At 48.0% G+C, this 19,165-nt stretch overlaps 1 protein-coding gene across 2 annotated transcripts in view; it reads left to right on the top strand.

Moving 5' to 3' along the window:
* The window catches only part of ESF1 (ESF1 nucleolar pre-rRNA processing protein), a 258,010-nt gene that overhangs the window by 124,592 nt on the left and 114,253 nt on the right, over positions 1-19,165 (top strand). For both annotated transcript variants that reach the window (XM_078649557.1, XM_078649558.1), the window contains exon 9: positions 7,880-8,038. In XM_078649557.1, the coding sequence (XP_078505683.1) occupies positions 7,880-8,038 (159 nt within the window). The remainder of the gene's footprint in view (positions 1-7,879; positions 8,039-19,165) is intronic.

The following is a 19,165-nucleotide window of genomic DNA, read 5'->3' as shown; positions in this document are numbered from 1 at the left end:
AATAAGATGATGTTACAGCAACACCTTGATGACCTGATGAGAATAGACATAGACCTGGATTCAGATTGACGTGAATTTAGGTCATTGCCTACATAATGGCAAAAGGAGGTCTGAGGTTCCTTGGTTTTCGGGACCAGACTCCATTTTGTTTGAGTTGTTCGTGATGCCATTTTGTGTTGCCCTCACGTAGGCCAGGGAGGTAATCGAATGAACAAAGTTGCATGGGCTTCGTTGTTCATGTACGTATTAACTAGGCCTTTTCTGACTTGCGAGTGAACTGCAAGATGCTGACCCCGGCACCTGAAACTGACCCTTTTGCGAGGCCAATTTCTTTAGCTGATCGTTGTCTGAAATTGCCAATCAATGTTCAGGATATCGGTAACTTTTAGTTTCTTGCACATATCTTATCTTATTCAGCATCTGAATTGTTTCTTTCCTTTTGTCTTTTCATTACATGGGTGGTGCTTTCAACTATGGGTTTGTCCGGCTTCTGGTAATCGAATTTGGGCCATTCCTAATAATGAACTTGTGGGTTGGTACAATGTAAATCGAGCTTTTGGAATGTAATAATGTGTGGGAAAATGTATTTCATTCGTTAGAATTTACCACAGTGGGTGTGCATTTGTAATGAAGCAAATTGTGCATAAAAGGTGATGTCTTGCTCTACGAAAATTGAGCAGTCTCCTGAGTTGTACACCGTGTTGTATTGCTTGGTTTACTGTTACTAGCTGCAGCTAATCAATTTGATCTCTCACGCCGGCCTAGAAGTATTCCGTGTCTCTGTATGCCAAGACCGGTGAATCCGAAGACTTCGGGTGTCTCCCTGGCACCGCTGGGTTCTAAGAAAACCCAGTTCTTCATCCCCACGTCGTGTGGGGCAACAGCCCCGTGCTGGTCTTCATCCCAATTCAACACGATTCCCGGAGGCCTTTCCATTGCTTGCTCGTCGGGCAGCTGTCATCCCAAAATACGCCAGCCCTCCAACCATTCCCACGTTTCCTCTGATGAGTTGACCTGACATGTTTTCCCCTCTGCGGAGGTCCGGACAGATCTGCTGCTAGGCTTAACTGCCTGATCTCCACAAGCCGCAAATGGCAGCTGCACGAGCAGGGTCGGAGAGCTCATGAAGCCCTAAATCAGCGTGCTTCTAGTTTTTAATCGAAACTAACCGGAGAGCAACACCTTTTTCAGAAATCACCTGTTTGTGATTTCACCTGAACTGTAGGCTAGGACTGGATACACCTTAGCGTGTGTAGACCATCCAGCCTATATTTACACTGGTCCTGACGAAAACCTCCATAATCACACGTAGGTTGAAACATGTAGACCTCCTTCCTTTCTAACACGTCTCTCTTGACACCACAGCCTACCTAATAAGGCAAAGGTGCCTCATGTAAATACTTTTGTAGATATATTTTAATGGTTGTCCAACCACTCCAGAATAAAGTCTTCGAGTGGGTAGTGTTGAGACAACTTTTAAACACACTTTTTTATCCTTATCACATATAAAAACGAATAACCCGCTCCACTGTAATCAGGTGTCGCAGCACACCTGGATGGCATTCGGCTGTCCGGGTGGGACCCCGATGATGAAGCATGTCACCAACTAGGTTGGTGAGTGAGGGGTCTTCAAAGGACAAAGGATTGTCCCATACTGGGTCGTAAGGCATGCAACCCACAATACCGTAATAATTATACAGGTATTCAGTATCCTTAGTGGTTACTCCTTCTTTTGTTTAAATTATTATACCCAAGGGGACCAGGAGTTCCTACTTGACCTACAGGTCGAACTACCCTTACTCTCCCCTCTGTTTATATATGTTTTCCCCTCTGCCACAACCCAGAGCAGTGCGGGGAACAACATCATGCATTTAAGTTCCTTGGCACGGAGTTCCTTTTTCACTACCTCAAACAACGTGCGCTGGCTTCGGACTTGTAGCGTAAAATCAGGGAAAAATCGGACCACTGTGTTCTCATAGTTCAAGTCCCCGTGGGAGCGTGCAGTCTGCAGGATAGCGTCCCTATCTCAATAGTTTAGGATCCGGGCTATGGTTGTTTGAGGAGGCGCCCCCAGCCTCGGCTTAGGGACCGGCGACCCTGTGTGCCTGCTCTATGGAGAAAATGTTGGACAGGTGCATGGGTTGCAGGTGCTTATGGATTGGATTTTCCAAGAAGAGGTCGGTACTAGGACACTCAGCCCCTCCGGCACCCCCACCACCCGTATGTTTCATCGCGCCCTTCATTCCTTATCTACCAGTTTTGCTGCAAAGGCTGCTTGTTGTTTTGTCAAGTGGTCTACTCGCACTTCCAGGCTTTTGGACGACGATTACCTCAGTGTTTTGTTGACCTCCACGGTCAAGACCTTTTCAGAGATCTTTTGAAAGTTCGCCCTCAGGAGCTTTACGTCCATTGTCACAGCGTCCAACTAAGGTTCGAGTGAGCCCTTCAGATCTGCTATGGCCGCCATTATGGCTCTGAGAGTGGGCTCAGCGGGTCCTTCCTGATATGACTGACCTACTGCCTTCATCGCTGGTGTCCTGATCACCCCATAGTTGTCCATTTTATTGGCTTGGGTCACAATTTGACCTTTAGGCTGGCCCATGTCTGCCTCTCTGTCTGAAGTGGATTCGCCACCAACTGGCCATCCCGGGATCTCGTATCATCTCCACTACTTCGCCCAGAAGAGTCTGCACCTCACACCGTTTAGGGATCACTCACTGCTCAGCTATGTTGTGGTCTGTTTGCTGCCTTAGTGACCGAGTTGCCTCCAGGCCACCTGATCTCCGCCTGCCAGATTTCTCCAATGGGACCTGTCGGACCTTTGGGCCCTCTATAGCTGTGCAGCTCGCATGTCTACTTGATGCCATCTGTGGGCTGTTATATAAATTCAATCGCCGAGAGGGACCTCATTAGGGCTCAGTCAAAAAGGGGGATGCGGTCCCTTGCCGCCGCATGCACACCATTGCCTTTCAGGACAGGCCGCTGTCTTCTCAGCCTCACCCGCCACTATTCTAGGCCCCACTGGTCCTCTGTCTTGCCCAGGGTGTCGCATTTAGCCCCAGGCATGGGCTGCATCCATTGCTCCTCGGTCCTGCTGGTTCGCCGTGTGGAACACACTTTACAAACCTCATGGACCAGCTCTGCTTCCGTTTCTCTGAGGCCGGCCAAGCCTTACAATCTTCTCCCTGTTTGTTACCAGGCGCTGATTAGCCGACGCTTGCATTTGGGCCCCGGTGCGGGTGGCACACCATCCCCCACGCACAATCCTGCACTGTCCTATGGGGAGAGCGTCCATCTTCGGGTGGTTCGCCACCCGGATCCACCCTCTTAATGGCTTCTCACCTCCGGCCACAGTGCCAACGGTCCCATTCTTGCTCCTGAAGTCAGCTGACTTCCGTTTTTACAGTTGGTTGCGGCACAACCTCCAGCTATGTCTCAGCAACCTAATGAGTTCCGCATAATTATGCTCTGGCTCTCTGGATGTATGCAGACTCTCTCTGGTGTACCTTTTGGGCCTTATGGAGCTGAGAGGCCCTCTTCTTGGATTACCGCCGGCGAGTTCGCCCTCTGCGCCAGTACGACCCTCTGAGCCGCTTCCGCCATCAGCTCCAGACCCAGTGCTTCCCCTAGTGCCCACCCACATTCGATGCCTGGGTACTTGACGCCGACTTTGTCGCCCGAACTGGCGGCTCCCTAAGTCCTTTCTGTAGCTGGTTCGACTTAGACAGATGTTGCAACCATATCAGGCTGAGGTCTCGGTGGTATCTCTACCTCAGGGCAGGCAACATTCTCTTCACTCCATCCCTGGGGTGGATTCAGGCAACGGTGACCAGGTTGATGAATTTGCTCAACCCTATAGAGAGGGTAATTGGCATGAGGACTTGCAAGGCACTAGTTGTCTGGATATCTCCCCAGAAACCCTTATTTTCTATCCTCCGAGATCATTCATGGAAGAATGGTCCTCCTACGCCATCTTTATGCTTAGGGCAGCAGAATTGCTTCACCTCCACTTCCCCACCATAGAAGTAAAAACCAATGTCACTGATGTCTTGCAGCCTGGCCAGACTGCATCAGAGCCTTTCATCCACTTCAACTAGGACCTGACCGATAGCCTCCAGGAGGCTCAGACAGATAACTCCCTGCTGTAGGCGACCCGGCCTTTTTGTCCCCGCACCCCTCTTCAGAGAGCCTCGTGGTGCGGGCCTCCACTAGCTGAATTAACCCCAACAATTTCCCGACTGCTCCCCCTGATAGGGAGTCCAAAAGAATGTAGGTTTTTGGGAACAGATTATTCTCCTCTGCCAGCTTGGCCCTCACATCTGTTAATGCCTCCTGCCTACTAGGCCGCTACACACACCCCTATGGGATTTGGTGGAACCTGGACTCCCAGTTGTTATGGAAGACCTTCGCCCTGTCCTCTCACAGGCCATCCAGGACGGCCTTGACGCAGCTGGGTTCACAATTCATTGTGGCTTCGACGCCACCGACTAGGTTGGGCAGGCCATAAGTGTAAGTGTTGGCATTCGCAGCCTAGCATGGCTTCAATTCACTGTTTTTTCTGTAACGTCCAATCCTCGCTGATGGACCTGCTGTTTGATGGTACTCGCTTGTTTGGGCTCAAGGCTGACTTTGCACTTGAGTGCTCTAAGGAGGCTACCACTCGCTCTCTTGGATGCTCTACCCAGCCTCACCAGCAGTATTTCCACAGGTCCTTTTGTGGCTTTGGAAGACACCTCCCATGCCATCAGCCCATCCCACCCAGCAGGTTTCTAGTGGAGGCTGTGGTCCCCACTGCCTCTGCAGCGAAGGGCAACATGCCACTCAATCCACCGCCCCACCCCGTACAGCCTACGTGCCAAACCCCCTTAGTGTACTCTTGCAAGGTCTGCCACGCGGGGTAGAGGGGTGAAAAATTAAATTATCCTATCCAGGTTAGCATCAATCACATCAGACAGGTGGGTCTCCCAGACTGCAAGGGTATAACATTTCTTTCATCCCTGCCGCACCATCTACCGAACGACTGACTGAGGACCATCTATCTGTTTTGTAGCAGGAAGTAAAAGCCCTTTCGGCCAAAGGGGCTATCCAGAGAGTGACTGCTCCAAAAGTAGGACATGGTTGTTATTGCCACTACTGTCTGATGCCCAAGAAGAACGGAGGTCCTCGGCCCATTCTAGATCTGCATCCTCCAATGCTTTCCTCTAGAAGGAGAAATTCAGGATGCTCACCCTGGTTCAGATCGTGTCTGCCCTGGACCTGTGAGACTGGATGGTGGCCTTGGACCTGCAGGATGCATATTTCCATCCTGCTGACCTCTCTGCACGAACTGCATTTTGTGGTGGGAGAGTAGCATTTTCAGTTCTCTGTGCTCATCTTTGGACTCTTCAGCGCCGCTCAGGTGTTCACAAAAGTGATGGAAGGTGGTGGCAGTACAGTTTCGGGGGTCAGGGGTGCTAATCTTCCCCTTATCTTGACTACTGACTGTTGAAAGCAGGCTCACACATCATGCAGTTATCAACCGCCTCCAGCCTATGTTGAAACTCCTGTCATCTTTGGGTTCGCTATCAACGTACCCAAGTCATACCTTACTCTTTCGCAGACGCTCCTCTTCACTGAAGCATTCTGGACACTGTTCGGTTTCATGCCTTTCATCTGGAAAAGAGAGTCCAGGACATTCGGGCTATGATCCCTATCTTTCAGCCTCAATCCTGGATTTAGGTGAGATTGACTTCGAAGCTGCTTGACCTGATGACCTCCTGCGTCCTACTGGTAGAGCATGCGGGTGGCATATGCGGGTTCTGCAGTGGGATCTAAAGTCACAGTGGCCTAACATCAAAGGGACCGCTCTGACCATGTTCAGATTTCGTCAGAGAATACGAGAGATCCTCAGTGGTTGCTACTGGATCCCAATTATTTCAGCGTCGGACACCTCTCCCGTCCCCACCAAGAGCTGACAGTCGTGACCTATGCATCGATTCTCGGTTGGGGTGGCCATCTGGGAGAGGTGGAGAACAGAGGCCTCAGGTCTCTGGCAGAGACGCACCTCCATATCAACCTTCTTGAGCTGAGGGCCATCAGTTTGGCGCTGAAAGCCTTCCTTCCTTCCATCAAAAGGACACTGCAGTGTGGTACTGCAACAAACCGGGTGTAGCTGGGCCACAGACCCTGTGCCAGCAAGCCTTGTGTCTCTGGAAATGACTGGACAACCAAGGGATTTTTCTGGTGGTGAACCACCTAGCCTGATCATTGATTGGCAGCTACATCCAGAGGTGGCGCGGCTTCTCTTCCCCAAATGGGGAGAAGCTTGGCTCAATCTATTTACCACAGCTGAGAACGCACAATGTCAACACTTTTGTGCTTTGAAGTTTCTAAGGAGTCTCTTGCTTGGATACGCTTTCTGCCTTGGGTGGAACTCTGATGCCACTTCTGGCCCATGTTTTCAAGAAGATTTGCCCAAGTCCTCCTAGTGACTCCAGACTGGGAACAGAGAGTATAATATCCAGAGCTCCTTGTCTTGAGCATCTGTCCTCCAATCAGACTTCCTCTCTGGTAGGATCTGCTGTCACAGCAGACCGGTCAGATTCTCCACCCCAGACTTCTCAATCTCAATCACCATGCGTGGAGATTGAGCGACAACCTTCAACTTTCCTCCAGAGGTAGTAGATGTCAACTTTGCAGCCAGGCGTCCCTCGATTTAAAAACTGCATACACATGTTGTTTGATGTGTAGTTTGATGCTGCATTTGCCAGATTGACCCCTTACAGGCCAGTCTTTCCGATGTTTTATTATTTGATCTGTCTCTCGTCTGCAAGGCCTTGCTCTGGGCACTATTAAAGGTGATCTTTCATCTCTCTCCCCCTTCTTATGGTTGCTTGATCTGCCCTCTATTTAAATCACCTGTTCTGATGCTTTTTGTACCAGGGCCAAAGCTGCTACCACTACATTAGCATGTAGAGTCCCTGCCCTGTCCTACACACTGGCCAGATAGCTGCACGGGCATCTCGCCATACGTTCACAAAGCACTATTATCTGGACAGCCAAGTCCGCAGAGAATGGCACTTTGCCTGCTCAGTCTTACCAGACACTCTGGTATGAGTCCATCCAGAGCCATTGGGTCCTGTTAAGGTAGCGATTCAAAAGTTGAGGAGTCTGCGGCTAGAAGTTTCCATCAGATGAACACGTTACTTACCTTTGGTAATGCTCTTTCTGGTAGAGACTAGCTGCAGAATCCTCACCAATACTCACCTTTCTGTGGTTGGGCTCCACCCATTAATAAGATCCCAAGTGTAGGATTCTTTACACTGTCTAACATATTGCTTTTGGGGCTCCACGTCTTAAGGCATGGAAAGTCGTGAAAGCAAGTGATGTCCATGGACGAAAGTGGTACTTTATAGGCCCCCATGTTATTTTCGGAGTGGAACAGCATTAGGCGCCACCTTCAAAGGCTCACTGGTATTATGGAAAAGTGTCCCGATCCAGTATGACTCCTTGGGAATATTCAAAAGGTGAGAAATCTGCAGCTACAGCGTCTCTACCAGATAGAGTATTACCCAAGTTAAGTAATTTGTTCATCTTCTCCTATTGCAGACCTCTCTGAATCTAGCAAGGTTATTATGATTGCCCTAACACTTTTCACACAGGCATTGCCTTTTTTTAGTAAGATTTCATTGCCTGTAATTCACTGACTGAGTGTGTTGGTTCTTCTCTCCATCACTTGGAAACTTTGAAGTGAAACCGGGCGTGGAATAAAAAGGAGTGTAATTGCAAATTCTTATAATCGCTAGGTCAATAGTGGAGTGACAACCATAAATCTGCTTACATTTAAAAAACCTCCTTAATTGTGCATGCGTTTAATTGATATTTCACTGTTCATTTGTAGGTGAAATGGATTCTGCAGAAGATGGCAAAAGGTCCAAAAAAAATCTGAAAGATGATGATGAACAAATAACCAAATACAGGGAACTGCTCCGAAGCATCCAAGAAAAAGACAAAAAGCATGAGGAAAATGACATGGAGATGGAAATTAAATGGGTTCCAGGTACGTTCCATTGGAAATTGTATGTAAAAGCTTCATGTGTGGTTATGTAGCTTGTTGCCTTTTTAAAATATGTACCTTAGACTCCTGTTAAAGTCTGGCTATCACCCTAATTTCAACATTAGAGCAAACTGTACCAGTAGCGCGCTACACATATTATGCAGATGGACTTTATTAATTAAGCTTAATCAGTTGTTCTCGTTTCTCTTCTTAACACTATACTTCGCTGGCCAGGAAAGCATTTTGGTATCCTCCTTCTTGATTTTTCGGAAATCCTGTTCTTCAGACTTTCTTTTCTTTCTCAGACAAAATGTATTTAATCTCATCTCACCATCAGCTTCCCCAACTAGCAAACCCAAATGTTTCAAATAGGGGTTCATCCTGTCCAGCTGAAAATATTACACTTTATACTTTGCAAAAAATCTTGTGGGCAGATTCATAAAGCTTTCTTTTGTATGTAGGTGTGATTTGTGGGAATGCAGAATTACTTTTTATGTTTAAGCTATTTGTGAACATATATTTTGTGTATCTGTCCTTGTATATTTGGAATATTCTGCTACAGTGGGGTTGGGCTTTGCTTTCCCCTTACAATGTACTTTAGCAAGAGATAAACACGTGTCAAATGCACACTTCGGGCCATACTGGATAAGGGGCAAGACCCCCTAAAATGCACCTTCTGTTTTGAGACACACCTAGGTATCACGAAGATCAGATGGCTTCTCTTTCAGTGCTGTTATGCACAGCCTACAGAGGTTTGATAACTGAAAAACATTACTCTCCTTCAAAAGTACGAGGTTCAATCTAGTTTCACTGGGTTGCAGAAGTGCTTAGGTTGATTGACTGTGCTACGGTCTATGCTACTGGAATCTCACATCGTCCAGGAACGATTAAGTAGTAGTATGCGTATATTATGTATTTACATATGTTGAATGTGACCGAAGTAAAAGATATCAGATCTCTGTACATGACAACAAGAGTCTACAGTAACCTCTAAACTTAGTGAAAACTGGTAGCGCAAGAGTCATTAAGTCTAATCAAATGATTACATCATGTCTCTAACATTTCATTAAGCAACGCTTTAGCATTTTAGGTCTTCAGTTATGAAGTGAAAGCAAAAATACAACAAACTGAAAATGGCATGAAGTTTTCCTTCTTTTTAACGACAACCTACTTTAATACCATTTTTCACATCTTCTGTCATCGTCAAACAGCCCTGTTGTCTGATTGGATTCGCATAACCTTTCAGTATGTGAATGACAGCTCATTCTGGAAACGCTCAGCTGTCTCCTGAAGAACTGGCTTGCTGCAGTCCGTGTCAAGTGCATTTTGTACTAATCACATATGGCTCAAGATAATGGGGGTATAAGGCTGGCCCTCTGAGATAGAACTAAATATTTTCACTTTTCCAGTCACCAACTGCTCCAAAACCCTTGTCGTCTACATTGACACCACCTACTCTACTGGGCCCACATTTCACAAAAGATGTCCAATCCCACCCATCACAGACTTTACATAGCGCTGCATCTAATTCTTCGTGTGACTAAGTGTCTGCCTTTTATTGCAGTATTATATATTTAATGGTATTTTATACATTTTGTGTAACCTGCTCTCATATTTTACCGGTTGAGCACTAGAGTCATATTTGTCTATTGTAGCCTACGTTTGCACCTATATTGGTTCCAGTATATCTTTAGTATTTATTCCAGTATGTATTTAGTATTTTATCCCTATTTGCATATTGTATATTTTGTAAGCTGATCCCATCTCACTTTTATCCCTATTATGCACTGATTGCTACCTCATATACTTTATTAAGTTGTAAGCTGCACCCATTCACTTTCTACTACTGGATTACACCGATGCTACCTCTTACATTTTGGTTACTTTTGGCCACTCACTAGCGTCACTTTGGTTCCATTTAACTGATTGCTACCTCATATATCCTGTACATTTCTGTAAGTTGCATCTACTCACTGTTTACTCCCGGACTGCACCGATTGCTACCTCTCATATTGGCTATTTGGCCACTCACTAATGTCTCTTTTACGCTATGTAACCTACGGTTGACAGTTGTTTTTGCACATGTGTATTACTATCGTGCCTCCTACCATACCCTGCCATACAGCCACCCCAACATGGATCTCATCGGCAAGCACACTTATAGAATCAACTACCCATCCACTCTCACCAAAAAAGCCGCTAAACGCTTCAAACACAACTTCCTGAGGTCCCACCCTGAAACCCCCTTTGCCGACTCCTACTTCTCACCGGTCAATGGAGCCCTGAACATTGATATCATCTTCCACACCTCACGCAGAGCTCAATGGAGAAAAGCGTTCCTCACCCTACTCACCGTCTCCACCACCAGGAAAACCGCTCATGGCCTAACTCTCTCCATCACACCATCCCAACTCTTCCCTGGCAGAACCACCATTACTATCTACAATAACGGGATTGTCCTAATTCAAGCCACAGACAAGAACCTGGAACTACTAGACAACCTGTTCCCCAAGTTCAAAGAGCACCTTTCCAAGCTGCGGACCTCCATCTATAACTCCTCCAGCACTATCACTCCTGACGTCACAGCCCCCACCCACAACCCTTCTAACCTAGTTCAGCATCAGAACGACACGCACCTCACCTCTACCCCCAGCACCCTAGTCAATAACCTACATGCTGTTATCACCCCACACTCCTTAATCACAGTCACAAATCGCTCCCCCTCATACACTAGCCGCCCCACTAACACTAACCCTTGGACTCCCACACATACCACTCCCATTCCTCTCTCCCCTGACAGATCAACTCCTACCCACAACTCCTCTAACTTAGATCAGCACCAGAACGAAACGCATAATGACAAATCAAACCCTTTGTCCCCCCCCACCCTCAGTCCCCACTACCATCCGCTAATCAACCACGCAAGGCACACCACACCCATTATCGTAACTCCCCCTCCCCACGACAGGACCATCCCCGACCCCATCTCCCCCCCCACTCTCAGCCCTCACTACCCCTCAGGCTCCCCCATCACCACCAACATACACCCCACTTCCACCCCGCTCTCTCCGCCTGCTACCAATGCCCCCCTCTACGCCACCAAAACCCCCCGCACCTCATCCACTCATATCGCCCTCATGCCCTCTCTCCTCCCTAACACCATCCCATACGCCGACAGCACGGAACCCTGCGTGAACACCAACCCACCCTCCCTCCCGCACGATAATCCCCAGGTTAACCACTCACCCACGATTGACACCCCCAGCACTCACACCTATCCCACGCTGGACAACATTATGTCCTCCCTCCTTCAGCTCAAGGAAGACATCCACACCATCAAAGAAGACATTCACACCATCAAAGAGCTTCTCATCACACCCCCAGACACACCTCACTCACCACCACCCCCCCTCGCAACCTGCTCTCCACCCGTCCGGATGACGCTCCCAGGCTACATCCATCACACAGGACCGCGATCCATGCCCACAATCGCAACAACCGCACCCGTCGCCCACACTGGACAGCGATCCCTGCCCACAATCGCAACAACCGCCCCCGTCGCACATGCAACCCTCTTACGGATCTCGACACTTTCACCCTCCTCCGCTCCTACGACCCAGCTGCCCTAAACAACCCAACCACCTCGCACCTCCCCATTCCTACGATACACTCAAATCCCAGTAGACCCTCTTCACTAAACAACAGAATCTCCGTCCCGAATAACCTTAGAAAAGTCCCCATCTCTCTAATACCCTCTACCTCCCTTGACACACCCGTCTCAAATGCACTCTCCTAAACTGCAGATCGGCTTCTAGACACTCCTCCGCCATCGCCGATCTAATCCTAACATTGGACCTGGACCTAATCATCTTGACTGAAACCTGGCTAACCGAATCTTCTACACCTATAATGGACATTCTGGTTCCCCCCAACTACCACATCATTAGGCTTGACAGGTCCAGCAAGATAGGTGGAGGAATCGCATGCATACACAGGAACAACCTTTCTGTGCTGAAAGTCTCCGCATCGTCCCTACCCTCCCCAACTTCTTACGAATACATCTGCCTTGACATTATCAGTGAGGGCAAACCGATATGCTCCCTTCACGGCATTTACCACCCACCCAGAGACAACCTCCCCTTCGTCCAACAAATCATGGACATGATTTCAACCAACGCTGGACGACAGCTCACCCAAATATACCTTGGTGACTTCAACCTCCACTGGAACGATCACAATGATGCGGTGGTAAATAGTCTTAAAAACTTCCTCGACGCCCTAGACCTCACCCAAATATGCAACAGCCCGACCCACGAGAAAGGCTGTACCCTCGACCTGATCATCGCCAAAGAGGACGCCATCCAACTTGAGTCTATCCAACCATGTGACTGGTCAGACCATCATATTGTCACATTCATCATCAATGAAAAAGTCAAACTCAACACTGGGCAATCCTCCAGACCTAAAGTCTGGAAAAGAGACCTGAAAAAACTCAACCCATACTTCCTACCCCCGAACAGCCGCGATCTCCTGCTCCCTCCTACGGGCGCCACAGATGTCCAATCCTTGACTGACCACTATCTAAACGCCATGACCTCAATAATTAATGAGGCTGCTCCCCTGCAACTAAAAAGAGTCTCCGCTAAAACTCCAATCCATGGTACGACGGGAGTCTCAATGAAGATAGACGAGCCATGCGAATGGCAGAGCGCACCTGGAGAACTGCTCCCTCTGCACTGCATCTGAAAACGCTGAAGAAAAAGAGAAACGCCTACTTCAGGAAAATAAAGCGCTCAAAAGCAAACTTCTTCAGCCTCCAGCTCGACCAAGCAAAAAACCGCCCAAGAAAACTGTTTGAGCTAATCAGAACACAAGCCAAGGAACAACCCCAACCTCTTAGCAATGCGTGCGAAGCACCCTCCTGTGAAGACTTCGCCGCTTTCTTTACCCAAAAAACTGACAACATTAAGAGTGATCTCCGCACTGACGCAAGCCTCTTCGCCACGCCCAACTGCATAACACACCCAACCAAAAAACAACGCTACATGGTCTTCCTTTGACACCTACACCGAAGAAGAAATAGGCAAACTGCTCAGTACCTTGAAACCCTCCAATCACCTCACGGATCCCCTCCCCGCTAATGCTGTCAAAGATTTCACTACATTGCTACTTCCACTCTGGACCAAAATTATCAACAGCTCGCTCCAACAAGGAACCATCCCTGACTCCCTCAAAGTTGGACAAGTCACTCCTTTACTAAAGAAACCTACGGTCGACCCAACCGGCCTAAACAACTATCGCCCCATTACCAATATTCCCACTCTCGCCAAACTATTGGAAAAATGCGCGCAACTACAACTGACTAAACACATTAATCAGTTTGATCTCCTCAACCCTCATCAATCAGGCTTCCGAGCAGGACACAGTACTGAAACTGCTATGACTCACATAATTGACGATGCCCTTCAAATCCTAGATCAAAATGATACCTGCCTCCTCATCCTTCTTGATCTCTCTTCAGCATTCGACACTGTTAAACATGAGAATTTACTCGAACTTTTGAACACAAGGATGGGTATATCTGGGACTGTTCTCAAGTGGTTCACCTCCTTTTTACACAACAGATCACAGAAATTCAAGAGTAACAACCTGATGTCCTCGCCAATACCTGTTTCGTTAGGCGTCCCTCAAGGATCCTCCCTATCACCAACTTTGTTCAACCTAGTTATGGAACCTCTCACTACCTTGCTACAAGCATCCAATGTACTTTTTCACATGTACGCAGATGACACCCAACTATATCTCAAACTACAATCCCCCAAAGACATTCTACTCCTGAACTCAACGATCAGAAGCACCCAATCCTGGCTTGCCGATAATCATCTCAAACTCAATGCTCTGAAAACAGAGTTCCTTCTGATCTCACCTCCCGCGAAGATCTCTACTACTCAATCCTGGCTGAAACAGCTAACTGCACTCAATGTCCAACCCACCATAGTAGACTCAGCAAAATCTCTAGGCATAACTCTCGACTCCAATCTCAACATGCAGCATCATATCAGCAAGGCTACTAAGGGAGCAAACTTCCAAATCAATATCCTGAGGAAACTTAAACCCTTCCTGCCAGCCAAAGACTTCCAAACTGCAGTACAAGCACTAGTAATCCCGCGAATTGACTACGGCAGCATCGCCCTCTGCGGTCTTCCGTTAACCACTACTGCACCCCTAAGAGCTTCTCTAAACGCTGCAGCGAGACTCATCACGGGGTCAAAAAAACACTCGCATATCTCCCCTGACTTGAAATCCTTGAACTGGCTGCCTTTGGAAGCCAGAATTCACCTGAAAATCGCCTGCATGACACACAAGGCTGTACATCTGAGCTCTCCCGGATACCTCGCTCAGAAGCTGTCAATCTCTGGCGGCTCTAGAAACACCAGAGGCACTAACAATCTTCTGCTAAAACCTCGAAGATTCCGTAAGGAAAAAACTTATAAACGCTCCTTCTCAGGAATGGCACCCAGGATCTGGAACTCACTCCCTCCTGAAACCAGGCTCATCTCTTCCATCACACTTTTTAAGAAAGAAGTAAAAGCTATTCTCATGGCCAAATACACTTGAAACTTGACCTATTAACGTTATCCGTATAGACTCTGCACCATTCTGTATTATTCTGCCTGATCACTACGACGATGTGTTTTACCTGTATTATTGACTTACCTGACTATATATGCACACATCTATCTGTAATATCTGCATATTGATGTACCTGTTTTACTTTACTCCCTAATGATTTGAGTTTCACTCTCTTGTTGGTATGTTGGCTTGTAAAGCGCTCTGATATCTGCAAAGATCTTGTTCGCGCTATATAAAACTTTCAAAATAAATAAATAAATAAAATGAAGACTGCTAAGCATTATTTGCTGAACACTAAAACCTGTCTTTCTGGGTGAAATTTCAGACTCTGCCCTGGCTTTGTTCATTTTAGATCTTGAAAGAGGGAATACTGGCCATTGTTCCGGAGTACCACCAGAGTCTGCTAAAGAACATTCTCTGAGCATGCTTCATCGAAGGTCTTTACAGTACAAAAGGATCACACTGACTATTGGGCCTCACTCTCATTGTCTAAATCACATTATTTATCTGATGCTGAATTCTTACACCCCACTCACTGTACCTGGTGATTAATTTCGAACCTCCAGTGGAGCACGCATGACACAAAGCAGCAGTATCACCAGACTGGAAATAGGGAAATGTAGGCCGTAAAGAACTGGATTATCGACCTTCTGCAGCTAAGTCCGTCTATACCCACCCGGGTCCGGCCATGCTTCGCCTCCACAGGGATCTGAAAATCCATCTCTTCAAGCAACTCTTTGTCCTAGCGTAGGCACCTGGATGGCTCCTGAAAAGATCACATTCTCAGTCATTATCTATCACAACTATGTCATTCCCGTTGTTGCACAGGTTGGGTCATATCTGACTGCGAAAAAAAGCGTGCAAGGTATGGTCATTGTTCATTAATTAGTAAATGAATGCTATTTCTACACACAGACTGAGGAAATTGGAAATAGCAATTAAGGTTCCGTAATCAGTGCTTCCTTGAGAGGCACACCTTTCTCAGTTACAACCTTAGGGTGGCTTTCAAAATAAAAACATAAAGCCTACATTTTTTTGCTGTGTGTTAATACTGGGGGTTTCTGTTTGGCAGGTTGTCACTCTGTCCAAGTAAGGAGGCTTCTTCCTAGTCCGGATAAGAGAGTTACACTCTTAAAATAACCCCTGCTCACCCCCTTGGTAGCTTGGCACAAGCAGTCAGGCTTATCTAAGAGGCAGTGTGTAAAGCATTTGCACATAACCAACAGTAATACAGTGAAAACACTACAAAAGGACCCCACACCAGTTTTAGAAAAATAACCAATATTTTTTCTGTGCAAAACAAGACCAAAAACGATCAAATAAATCCACTACACAGTTCTCAAAAATATCAATAAACAAAAATAGACTTAAAATACAGTTCCTTGAAGTCGATAGCATCATCCGGGGCTATCACGGCTTCTTGAACAACAAATCCAAACAGTTCTGGCGGACCGCGGCTTCGCGGGCTGGCTATGGTGTAGAAAAGACCTGCAAAACCGTACCTTTAGAAATGCTGGGAGTCTGCGACCTCTCGTCGAGCTCCAAAGAGCAGGCGTCTGCTCCGGAGGTCGGTACAGGAGTCATAGGGCCCTTGTAGTCACATGCGTTGCAGATCAAACTCCTCGCAGTTGAAGTCGGGAGCACAGGTGTCGGGGCTGCTGTGCAAAGTGCAGTGGTGCGCTCGGTCGCGGTGTAAGCAGCGGCTTGGTGACGGTCGCCCACCGGCGTTGGTGAGACCAGGCCTGTGGTGCGAAGTGATGCAGTGCTCGTTGCGGAGTTGGCAGGTCACGTTCCAAGCAGCGACGTCGCCGTTGCTGAAGCGTTGTCGTTGGCTGGCAAACTGGTGTCGATGGCGCCTGCGTCGGTAGGCCAAGGCTGCAGTGCGGGATAAGAGTGGTGCGTCATGTAACTTTGGAACAAGTGCCCTCGAACCACATGCATGCAGCAGCGTCTATGTCAGCCTGGAGCTGCGTCGTCTGGGATACCAGGGCGGCGGCATGAAGCGAGGCGTGCGTAGTGAGGTGCCCTCGGGTTGCGGTGCAAGCAGTGGCTCGGTGGTGCCGTTGGTGAGACCAGAGTTGCAGTGTGAAGTGCTGTGGTGGGCTCGGAGGTGCCTTAAGGACACGGAGCTGGCAGCGGTGTTGGTGTCAGCGTCTGGTTGCTTTTCCTTCTTTTCCAGCACAAAACGCACAGTTCCCAGTGCTGGTAGCAGATGAACTTGAAGTCTTTGCTGTTCCTGAGACCTCTTGAACAGGGGCCAAACTCTACCTCAAGCCCTTGGAGAAACTCAGACAAAAAAGTTGCAGAAAGTCCAGTCCTTTCTCTGCCCTAGACAGAAGAAGCTACTGCAGACAAACACAGCAAAGCACTCAGCAAAGTGGTAGTTCCTCCTCACAGCTTCTCCAGCTCTTCTTTTTGGCAGGTTCCTTGATCCAAAAGAGTTCTAAAGTCCTGGGGTCAGGGGCGTGGCCAAGATGGCAGGCAAGCGGTAGCAACCTTCGTGAGATCCGCTGTTCACTGCCAGTAAAGTGACTCCAGCGGTATCCCTCGAGCCCCAAAGCACACACAAAGGATGCCTGGATCTGGGGGGCACCAGTGGGGTGCTCGGCCACCGCGGTTGTTAGGTGGCAGACGGCGCTGAGACGCAAGATATTCCTGTGCTCCACGAGTGGCTGCTATGCAAGATGGCCTAGACTACTCCGGAGGCGAAAGAGCTGGAGGAGGCAGCATTGACCCGAGGTGAGAAGCTGAGATCGTCAGAGCACGGCCCGAGTAGGGGCAGTGCTCTTGCCCCCCACACACCTCTGTGTGCCTGAGACCCAGGTCGGACGCTTGCTCCTGCAGATGCCGAGGTGCAGCCAGAAGGAAGAATACACCCCATTGACGGCAGAAGCTGCCCCCTTGGACTGTGTTTATATAGGGGTTGTGGGGCGCCCTCTGAAACCTGTAGACTTTCTCAGAAGGGCTCAGTGCTGAGTAGAACCGGGGGAGCCCTACATGCCCGATAGGAAGTGGCCAACAGCCTAGTGGATGGAGGGGTCAGTGGGAGGCCCATATCAGTGAACGTGCAGGCCTCCTAGATTGCGGCAGTGTGCCCCAACGAGGGAACCGTGATGAGAGCCCTGGGGCGTCGCCGAGACGGGCTGATTGTAACAGCGCTGTGATGGACCGAGTGCGTGGCGCATTAGAGGGTGGTCTCCTGTTAGGCCCTGTAAGTACGGCTGGCACTCCCAGAGTGGAAGGTGCCAGCAAGTAGGGGCTCTCCTTTGTCTCACCGGTGGTTGGTGGTTTCCTCAGACAAGACGGTGCAGCTCCTGGGTGTAGGGGAGGGAAGCTGAGAGGGGTGCAACTCTGATCCCCGGTGGATTCCTGTGATATGAAGATGACGACCCCCTGCCAAAAAGGATAGTATCCTAAAAGACCTGCTTGCTAAACCCAAACCTAAGAAAGCACATGTGAGTGATACAAGCTCTTAGATTGCCCTGGGGGACTGAGAGGGAGGAGAAGCCCCAGTCACCAGATCATTTTTGAAAACCCTCTTCGGAGTGCTGCGATCAGACTTTGCGTCCCTAAAACAATACATTGCGACAGAGGTACAGAGAATGGTTAAACAAGAAAATGCCTACTTTCTAAACCCACAATTTAAATACCATCTCCCTAAAAAGGTGTTACTAAATACCGGAGGTACAGAGAATGGTTAAACAAGAAAATGCCTACTTTCTAAACCCACAATTTAAATACCATCTCCCTAAAAAGGTGTTACTAAATACCGGAGGTACAGAGAATGGTTAAACAAGAAAATGCCTACTTTCAAACACACAATTTAAAAACCATCTCCCTAAAAAGGTGTTACTAAATACCGAGTTTAGAGAGCCTAAACTCCATTTCTCGATCTAGTCCCCATGGAAAGTTATGCTTGTAAGATGTTATAAAGCAACTCCTATGTTAACGTATGGGGATCGTTTTTAAATAGTTAAAAACGAAATTGGCAATATTTCACTATCAGGACATGTCACACACACACCAGTACATGTCCTACTTTTCCCATACACTGCACCCTACCCATTGGGGTACCTTGGACCTACCTGATGGATGCCTTACGTGTAAGAAAAGAAAAGGGAAGGTTAGGACCTGGCAAGTAGGTGTACTTGCCAGGTTGACATGGCAATAAAAACTATGCACAGGCACTGCATTGGTAGGTCTGAGAACCATTTGAAAGGCTGCTTGTGTGGGTGGCACTATCAGTGCTTCTGGCCCACTAGCAGCATTTGATTTACCAGCACTGGGCACACACAGTGCACTGTACTAGGGACTTAGTAATAAATCATATAAGCCAAACATGGAAACATCAATCCAAAAACATAATTTACAGTAGGAGCACTTGCACTTTAATACTGAACAGCACTGAGAAAGTGTTTCAGAGGCACTAAACCGGCAAAACGAAGTCCAACATACCATTAAAAACAGGCTGCCAGAAAGCAAAAAGACTGCAGAAAC

Source organism: Lissotriton helveticus, chromosome 6, assembly GCF_964261635.1.
Source record: "Lissotriton helveticus chromosome 6, aLisHel1.1, whole genome shotgun sequence".
In the NCBI taxonomy this organism is placed as follows: domain Eukaryota; kingdom Metazoa; phylum Chordata; class Amphibia; order Caudata; family Salamandridae; genus Lissotriton; species Lissotriton helveticus.
Note: the sequence above shows the minus strand (reverse complement) of the source record. Positions and strands in the feature narration are given on the sequence as shown.